Source organism: Cyprinodon tularosa, unplaced genomic scaffold (genome assembly GCF_016077235.1).
Source record: "Cyprinodon tularosa strain WSP-4 unplaced genomic scaffold, ASM1607723v1 ctg31, whole genome shotgun sequence".
In the NCBI taxonomy this organism is placed as follows: Eukaryota; Metazoa; Chordata; class Actinopteri; order Cyprinodontiformes; family Cyprinodontidae; genus Cyprinodon; species Cyprinodon tularosa.
This window is the reverse complement of record NW_024039019.1, coordinates 264,422-274,654: the sequence shown is the minus strand read 5'-3', so window position 1 is coordinate 274,654 and position 10,233 is coordinate 264,422. Positions and strand designations below refer to the sequence as shown.

Here is a 10,233-nt window from a genome sequence, read left to right as displayed (position 1 = left end):
TGAACAAGACGTTAAAACCGTGTTAATATATTGAATTATATAATTATAAAGAGTAAAAGACGTACTCTTGTTTTGAAACAAAAAAAAGAAAAGATGTAAAAGATCATCACTGGATGTTAAAATAGGTTAAAACATTAAACATTGGCTTACATCATCTTAACCAAATCCTGACTATAGAATTTAAAAATCCGTTTTCGTTTGGCTTGAATTGTAATTCTTGATTGAGCTTTATTTTTTTCTTAAGATAACTCACTTCTGCTTATTATTAGTCAGTAACAGTGGATCTAGGGTTAGGCTGTGTTATGTTTTTTTAAACAATTGTGCATTTATCATAAAATAAGACTAAAAGCTTATTGCAAATTTAAGGCATAAACAAAAGCACAGCATCAAATGATTTGTTTTGCTGCTTCTCTACAACTGTAAAACAAAACAAATCTGTTGCATATAAACAATAAATAGTTATGCAGGCTAATAGATTAAAAAACAACCTCTCTCTGAGTATAATAACATCGGATGTCGGTGGGGAGGAGGGTGGGTGTCCATAAATCTAGACGTAGCGTTATAAAATGATAAACACGTTCCTGCTGCCCTCCTCCGTCCCAGCATGCACCGCGCCGTCTGCAGCATAAAGGAAAAAGGGCTGAAGAGAAACAACAGGGTGGGATTACAGCAGACTGCTGTTTCTTCGGGTATTCCTCATCAAATCTAATGCGACAAGGTAACTTCAACCCGCTGTCATTTCCAAACACATCTGCGTTTTCTTCCCTGCTACGACACGGCTTCCGTCCAACATTTATTAGCTTAACAGTACGAAATATTCTAGCCGGTTTATGCTAGGCTAATAAACAGTGACATTATAATGCTGTAAAGATCTGTTTACATCGTGGCAAGGCCGATACTACAAATATTGAAGTTAGTTTTAGTTTATAACCACCACGATTACATTATTTAAATAATATTTATAACTAAGACATTGTAGAAGATAGAATTGTATGCGCTTTTTTAGTCGATATTACGACTCTTTTTTTCTTTTCTTTTTTTGGTGTGGATAAATAGCGTCAATCGGGGGACATTAAAGTATTTAAATCAAAGACAAAAAGCCATGTATAGAAAAGATAACTCTCGGCCCATAAGGTCGTGATTTTCTCGTTATAATTATCAGCAGCATAACAAAAAGTGTTGCGACATTAGCCTCGGCCCTACAGCTCTAACCATGTAACCATGTAAACAGACCGCGGGTCACGTGACCGCCCGCTTGGACTCCACTTGTCTGAAGGGTTGATCTCTATAACAGGTATTTTATGTTTAATAGAGGTATATAAAGGGCTGTTGCTTGTGTTATGGTTACATTTGTTAAACTCACTATCTTGTGTCCTACTTTTTCTACGATAATTCTTCTAAAGTACACAGATAAAAATGACAGCAAATCATTCCCATGGTTTTCATGGGACATCTTGTCAGTTTTTATAGCAGGGGTCACCAATTAAAAATCATTGGGGTACGAATAAAGAGACATTTTTTTATTACAATCCGTTACTTTAAACAAAATTTAACACAGAAATAAAATTAGGTGTTCATGCGTCCATGTTATACATTGAATTTTTAAATAAAAAAAAAATAAAATAAAGTAATTCCTGACTCTCATATATTATAAAACACCAGAACTAATCGTTTGTTATTTTTTCTTTTTTCTGGCTTAATGAGAGCAGTGGGCTTCCGTTTCCCCTATAAGGCTTTAAACCTTGGTTTGAATGGAGACAAAGCCATTCTAAAGCTATTCCAGGCTCATTCGTGAGCTTTTTTATTCCCAAAAACTAAGACCGTTTGTTTAAATGATTGGATGCAAATTATTGGTACTTCAACATATCAGGAAGCAGATTTCTCATCTCCATCAAGATATTTATTTTATAGTGAGAGGCTTCAAAGTTTCATCAAATCCAGTCAAAGCGCCCAAGAGCACCTCTCACAACTTCAAAAGAAACTTCTCCTCTCAGGCCTGGATGAAGAGATGCTGAGTTTGGAAGCAGAGAACAAACATAGTTCATATAAACCATGGATGAGCCTAATTATCCCTGTTACAAAAATCCACAACCAAACGGAAATATTTGGGCAGAAACTGAACATAATTATGCTGCCTGGATAATGGTGGGGATTTTTTAAATATGTTCTATTAAATTAAGCATTCATTTCCGTATGTTTTGCTCCTGAATTTAATAATATTATAGCTCATGCTCTCCTTGAGCTCTGAGGAAGTCAGAGCAGAACAAGATGGGGGGAACAGCGGAGGCTGTAGGCTTTGCTTTGCGCAGGAGGTCTGAAGCGGAGCGGAGACGGAGGATGTGGGATTTCAGGATTAGACACTGTCGTCAGATTCCAGATGTGTTAATATGTAAAAAAAAATAAATATGCATGATTAACTATTTTCCGGCCATTACTGATTCACAGTTTTATTTCTGATCTGATCCATTAACTAAATTTTTTAACAACCTAGATTTTATTTTCTTGGTAGAATTACACCACAGAAAACCAGACTAAATATTACATTTCAATCCCTAAAGTTCTTTTTAATAACTGTCTATTTGAATTAAACAGAAACTTAAGGAATTAGTTAGGGGTACATGGACCAATTTCCTTAATTTTACACGATTAGCGATCAGTCTAAAAATGAGTCAATATCAACGCTCTAAACTTTTCATTTATATTGCAGAGCACTACCTAATGTACAGGTATAACAAGTCTGTATTTCTTCCCACTTGTATTCTGTGTTTTTCCCCCAGTAAGATAATTAAAAGATTATAACACCTGACAGTGTCAGTTCTAAAATAAATCTGTATAATGAAATGGAACCCTCTTTTATTTCTATTATCAAAATATATGCTCATAAACCGTGTATATAACCACTCGAATAACACCAAAGAATAAATGATTCTTCAGGTTTTTGACCCTTTGAGAAAAAAAGGAATAAAAACGCATTTGAGATGCGTTTTTATGAGATAAAAGTTGCTCAAAAAATAAGATATTTGGTTCTAAGGTGCTGAGAATCACATCACAAATGATTGAGTTCACATTTTCCTTTATCAATATCGGAAACTATTTTTAAAACGAAGAAGAGATTGATTAATAATCAGTGACCTAGGAAGTGCATCAAATAGGCTTGTTTTTTACAGTATTTAAAAGATTTAGACAAACGTTTATTGTCGTTTTGTACACACAGAGTGTATTAAAAAAAAAAAATTAGTTTAGTTCAGCTTTTCAGACAGTAAATGAACATTTCCATTCCATAAAGTGCAGCAGTGATCAAATGTAAACGGTGTGGGAGAAAAAACAAAAGAAAAGACGCATATATATATATGGTGCATACAGGCAGTAGTTTTGGTTTGCATATTTGCACCACATACATTAATGCTCTGAACTTCCATATTAATGCAGAGGACTTATTTCTTAACTCATATGGCTTTGTTTGTGTTTCCGTTTACAGGAACATGTCATGCCCTCTGAGGAGCTGAGAGCGGTGCCTGTTTGCATGCGTCGGGGGTTTGCAGAGTTTGAAAGTTCCTAGAGAAGCCTGGGGGGCCCGGTCAGAGAGCGGACAGGGACGGGGGCAGAGCTGAGTTGGAGCCAATGCAGCAGCAGCATCGACAGCCAGAGCTAGCGGAAGGAAACCTTCCAGTGTTTGTGTTCCCGACGGAGCTCGTCTTCTATGCAGATGAGCAGTCGTCTCATAAGCAGGTGCTCACCCTCTACAATCCCTATGAGTTCGCCCTCAAATTCAAAGGCAAGTCAGCGAAGGGAAATTAATTCTATGCATTGAATGGAATCTTTTAGATTTTTCATGATATTTTTTTTTTTTTTCGATTCTCAGTGCTGTGCACAGCGCCAAACAAATATACTGTGGTTGATTCTACGGGAGCCGTCAAGCCACAGTGTTGCGTTGACATGTAAGTGAAGTATCTCCCCTCTTGTCTTCCTTCTATTCGGTTGTTCATAGAGCTGACGTTTCATTCTGGACAAAGAAATAGGGTCATTTTTTTCCACCCCCATGTCTACGCAGAGTGATCCGACACAGAGATGTGAGGCCGTGCCACTATGGCGTTTACGACAAGTTCCGGCTGCAGGTGTCAGAGCAAAGTCAGCGGAAAGCTCTGGGACGCAAAGAGGTGACGGCTACGCTCCGTCCCTCAGCCTCGCAGGAGCCACACAGCCCCAGGGCCCAAGATGAGGAGAGGCGGATTAAAGAGCAGTTTGCAGACAGCGAGTTTTATGAACAGACTGCATTTCAGACAGGTAAGAAGCAGTTACGATATATAACCTCTAGATGGAGCTAAAAACAATAAAATAATAAGTTCATTGCATGAACGCTCACTTCCTGGTGCTTTTAATCATCTGGAAATCTGAAAGCATTTTTGTTATGCATTTTTTAAAATATATTTTCACACATCTGCTTAGGTAGACAACAGGTGTTTATATTGAAATTACGTCTGAGACAAATTAAGCCTGAATAATCATTGAAAGCTGTAAAATAATATAAAGTGAGCATGTATTTGAACATTTTCTAATAAATAACATAAAAATAAATGCTACATTTTAAAGTCTAGGTTTAATTTTTAAATATATAGCACATTTCCAACAGTTCTAGCTGCACAAAGTGCTGACATGCAAAGTAGCAAAGAGTTGAAAGAAAAAAAATCACAGATAAAAAGAAAAAAAGATCGAGCACATAAACTGAAAAAGAGTTGCTAAAACTATCAAAACAGCAACAAACACAAACGACACAACGGATAAAAGAGAGGAAATGTTTAAGAAACGACATTTACGTCATCTTGTACTAAGAATCAGTACATTTCGATGATTTTAAAATGCTCCAGATTAGGTGCATATCTAATGTTAATAGGCCGGAGGTTCCAGAGCCACAGCAAAGGCTAAAATTCCTCAACACATAAGTTTAGATCTCGGAATAAACAGCGTTATCTAAGCCGTAGACCCCATGGTTCTTTTCGGAGCATGAATAAAGAGCAGCTCAGGTTGATAAGAGGGTGCAAGACCATGCAAAGGTTTAAAATCTGTAAAATTCATTTGCATTCTATAAGAGGCAGAGTGTGGATTTGTTCTCATACCAGCCAGAAGATGAGCTGCAGCAAATGGTACCAAATGGAGATGGACAAAAGAGGACTGGTCTAAAATAAGCATAGATAAGCAAATAAAAGACATGCTCAGATCATCAGCTGGAAGCTATGGTGTTACCTTAGCAAACTATGCAGTTTAAGGGAACCACCAAGAAAAACACCAAAGGTTTGGACATTATCCTTACAATAGAAGGATAAAGGGACCAGAGTGCTGTCTGTTAGAGAGTTTCTAAAATGCACCGCTGAAAGTTGAAATCTAAATAAGTATTTTTTTTCCTTACAATAAGTGCATTTTGTCTTGAATTGAGGAGGTAAGTGAGACACGTTGCCAGTGGAACAATTCAATTTATATTTAAAATAAGAAAAAACAATTGCATTGTCTTATTTCAAGTGGATATTATCTAATTATCTTATTGCAAGAATAGAAATACTCATTCCATTGGCAGATCATCTTATTTACCTACTTAAATTTAGGGTAAATACGCTTAAATTAAGACAATTTTTACTTATTTCTGGCACTTAAAGAACAGACAAAGATAAAGAGATTGTTTTGAGGCTCCAGTTATCTAATACTTTGCTTTCTTCAATACTAAAAATAAGCTTTAAGCTGCACAATATGTTACACTGCTGTAAATGTACCTCTTTAAAAGCAGCTCCAGCGTATTCTGTTCAAACTTTGTAATAAATTTGATCAATTAATGTATGATTCTTTTAAACAGGGAATTCCCAAAGTGGGGCGTGTGAGACGAAACATGGCGGTCTGATAATGACATAACTACATTTTTCTACTAACACAATAAAAAACAGGTGTAAATAAACGTTTCCTTTGTAAAAAAATAAATAAATAAATAAATCCAAACTGTAATTGTAATAAATAATTTATTACTGGTAAAATGAATTTATTTAATTAGAAGTATTTTTCTAGGCTAATGCTACGTTACCATGGGCATGTCTTCCTGCTGAATATAACCTCTTTGAAACAATGAGTAAATAACTTTATCTGATTAAAAACAGCTTTATCAAGGCCGAGGTTCACTCTCTATTATTGTTAATCTATGACTCTGTACCAATCTCCCGTGATCGGGTTTAAATCAAATTAAATTTGTGGTTTCTATTTTGCGGCGTAAATTGTTTCGAGATTTAGAATGAGAAGCAGGTAGATGAAATAGACGAAGTGAGAAAACACACCCTGGGAGATTATTAGAGCACCTTTAGAGACATTTAAGGTTTAACTGATCTGAATGTCTCTTTTATTTCTCTCACTGCACCTGAAAATCCTCAGGATCACATTACAGATATTGTGTGTAACTTAATTTGGGCCCCTTTTCATGCCCCTTTGTTTTAGTGAGGGACCCCACTATAAGGTTCATGTGGTTGTAGCATTAGCAACATTAGCTGTTAGGGATAGTGTTAGTTTGTTACACAATAGATAAAAAGCCACACAAGCAACCACATGATCTGGCGGCCTGCAGGTGAATCCCTAATTTGTGAAATCCCCCCTTTTGGGGTATCAGCAAGTCCCGCTAATGTTAGAACCATTCTAGAAATGCTGTAAATACTGGAGGAGAACCAAAATCACACTTTTTGGAAAGCTTGCACTTATTTGCTTTTCTGGTTTGAACAAAGACCCACTTTCACACTCAGGATTCCCCGGCAATGTTAATTTAAAGATAACACCAGCACCCCGGTGTTAACATAAAAAAAGTCTGATTTCGAGCTGCATTATGGAGCAAGAAAGTTCCGGGGTCTTTCTGCATGGAGTTTGCATGTTCTCCCTGATCATGCGTGTGTTCTCTCCGGGTACTCTGGCTTCCTTCCACAGTCCAAAAACATGACTCTTAGGTTAATTGGCTTCTCTAAATTGTCCTTAGGTGTGAGTGTGTGTGAATGGTTGTTTTTCCTGTTTGTCTCTGTGTTGCCCTGCGATGGACTGGCGACCTGTCCAGGGTGTACCCCGCCTCTCGCCCGTAGACAGCTGGATATAGGCACCAGCACCCTTCGAGGATAAGCCTGACAGAAAATGGATGGATGGATGGATAGATGGACTCCATAATGTATGATAATTCTAATTTGCTTCCAACATAAAATAGATCCAAATTTTGTCAGTAAAGATGTCGTACTTCAGGAGGCCTGAGTAGATATCAACATCCTAAACCATAACACAACCTGAAATGTAAAAACACATAAGAAATATTTGCTTTTAAGCATGACAACTACTCATTCAACCTATAGCAGATCTGTATTGTAGTTGGAATAAATGTTTATGGGTGTATTTTGGCCAATTAAATAAAACCAGAGGATCATAATTGAGCTTTTAATGAATACTTAAACCCTCTCTTTATTCACTGTCTGTAATTTACTGTTACTGTTTAAACCCTACTACCAGTCAAATGTTGCTGTCTGAATTTCCAGAGAGTCGTCCCGTTGCCGGAGGACCCAGTCTGCTCACCGTGCTGCTGGGACTCGTATGCATGATCGCCCTCATGCTCCCAACCATGGGGGAGCAGGAATCCACTGTGCCTGTCTACCTCCACTTAAGTGTTAACAAGAAACTGGTAGCTGCTTATGTTCTTGGTAAGATTGAAGAAGAAACCTCAAAATAATCACAAAATAAACTTCTTTCTAAGCATTGCCTTTTGTTCTGTTTGATTACATCTCAGGTCTTCTAACTATGGTCATCCTACGTACATGAAGTTGTTTTTGTGCTGAAAGGACGAGGATGAACAGTTTAAACCAGAGGAACGACTGCGCTTCCAACGAGTCGAGCTGACGTGGGCGTGGACGAGCTGACAAACACATTTGATCACATTGAATTCAAATACGCATTGTGTTTTCTAAGCTGTTACAAAAAAAAAAAGGAAGATCTTAAGACTTTCGCGACAGGCCCGAATGAGCCGGAGCGTAGCCATCTCTGAACACCCCGTGTGAAGAAAACGGTCCAGCGTCCCATGGACCTACGCGCATATTTTTTTTTGTCATGTTATGCCATCGTGTAACGCAGTAGGGTTAACGTGAGTGTGAAGAAATCGACATGCAAACGTGTATATAAAGCCATTAAAACATCGTCATGAACATTGCCCTGTAACTGTCTTTTAATGTTTTAAAAGTTTCCTAATGTAAGACTGAAGATGCTGCATTTTGGTGCACTTGTTGACTACTTGCTGTCCAGATACTTTTTATGAATCACCAAAGAGCTTCAAGATATATCAGAGCTCAATATAGTGTTATTACAGATGTACTGTGGTGCTAGTAGTTACAGAATACTACAGAGAGAACAAACCATGAGGATTCCTCTGGTTATATGTGTATTTCTGTATGTTTTACTTGTTTATATTAATTTAAATGTCCACAATTTTACATTTAAAGTCGTAGAGAAGTCATATTTAAATGTCAAATCAGTCTGGCTTGAACATGTATATAATTGCACTCTTTATCAAGAACCTTAACCAAGTTAACGAAGGACCCCCCGGAAAGTGAATGAAATGGTTTGTTCCCATCTTGACGCAACTGTCAGTGATGGTGTGCAACGGTCGGCATGAATGACACAAATTAAAGCACACATATATTACTTAATTATCCTTATGATGTTCTGTAAAAATTCAAAAAATATCCACTGGACTTGGTTTTCAAGATTTGAAGACGTTTCGCCACCTCTCCAGGAAGCTTTCTCAATTCAAATGTCTGGATCCGCAGTATCCAGACATTTCCAGGATCCAGACATTTGAATTGAGAAAGCTTCCTGGAGAGGTGGCGAAACGTCTTCAAATCTTGAAAACCAAGTCCAGTGGATATTTTTTGAATTTTTACGGAATGACTTTGACCTGGATGACTGAAAACCTTCATCAGCATACTATCCTTATGATGTAATTATTACCAAAAAAGCCTTCAATTGGACTTTAAGGGGAAACTGTAGCCTACTTCAGTCTGCATGGAAATGAGAGATTTTATTAAGATAAACCTCGAAATAATCTGAGTAAAAAGACACTCAACAATAGTACATAGACCCATTGTTTAGAGTAAAGGTTAGCAAGGATAGACAATATTAATGTATGTTTACATATATTGATGATAAAAACCGAGTCAATAATATATTATAAATGATTAAATAAATCATTTATCTACGACTTTATAAGGTGGTGGCTGAAGTCAAAATATAGGGCTACCTTTATATTATTTTATATAAAATTGTCAGAATTCTATGTAATCAAACAATCCACTTAGGAAGCAACACTGACATCTATTTTTCATGCTGCTATGCAAATAGACAACAGATTGAATTGGCAATTATTAAGAATCACTGAATGAGTGGTTCTATAGGTGGGGACCACAGACCACTCAAAACCTCTGCTTTCAGCTGATGTTTTGGTCACTTTTAAATGTTGGTGGTGCTCTCACGTCTTTTGGCAAGAGACGGACTCTGCAACCCACACAAGTGGCTCAGGTTGTTCAGTTGATCCAGGATGGCACATCAATGCGAGCTGTAGAAGAAGGTTTGCTATGTCTGTCAGCATAGTGTCCAGAGACTGAGACAGGCCAGTAGACCAGGAGATGTTGAGGAGGCTGTAGGAGGGCAACAACCCAGCAGCAGGACTGCTACCTCTGCCTTTGTGCAAGAAGGAACATGAGAACACCCAGTGCCCTGCAAAATGACCTCCAGCAGACCATAAATGTGCATCTGTCTGCTCAATCTGTTAGAAACCGCCTCCATGAGGACGGTACAAGGGCCTGACGTGCACAGATGGAGGGGTCATGTTTACAGCCGAATACCATGCAGGACATTTGCCAGAGAACACCAGGGTTGGCAAACTGACCAATGGCGCCCTGTGCTTGTCACAGAGGAAAGCATGTTCACACTGAGCACGATGACGGTGAGTCAGTTATGGTTGAACTTCTAAATTAAATGAATTCATTTTTGTGGGTAAAAGTGAGGATATTGAAGCTTCTCTTTCCTACCACCACAAATGAACATGTTTAATTCAGATGGTGGCATTTGAATCAGATTAAAAAATTAAGTTTGAGCTTAAACAAAATAATCAAACACCCCAGAAAGGTTTGGAACAAGGGACGATTGTGAAGAAAACATAGTTTATGCAAATGCAAGGTAGAGGAT

At 37.7% G+C, this 10,233-nt stretch overlaps 1 protein-coding gene across 1 annotated transcript; it reads left to right on the top strand.

The window, feature by feature from the left end:
* Positions 1–564: 564 nt before the first annotated feature.
* On the top strand, positions 565–8,200 carry mospd1 (motile sperm domain containing 1). Its single transcript, XM_038292239.1, has 6 exons — positions 565–718; positions 3,479–3,775; positions 3,863–3,938; positions 4,052–4,284; positions 7,536–7,697; positions 7,784–8,200. The coding sequence occupies exons 2-6, from the start codon at positions 3,622–3,624 to the stop codon at positions 7,813–7,815; spliced, it is 657 nt and encodes a 218-aa protein (XP_038148167.1). The 5' UTR covers positions 565–718; positions 3,479–3,621; the 3' UTR covers positions 7,816–8,200.
* The last annotated feature ends 2,033 nt before the right edge of the window (positions 8,201–10,233 follow it).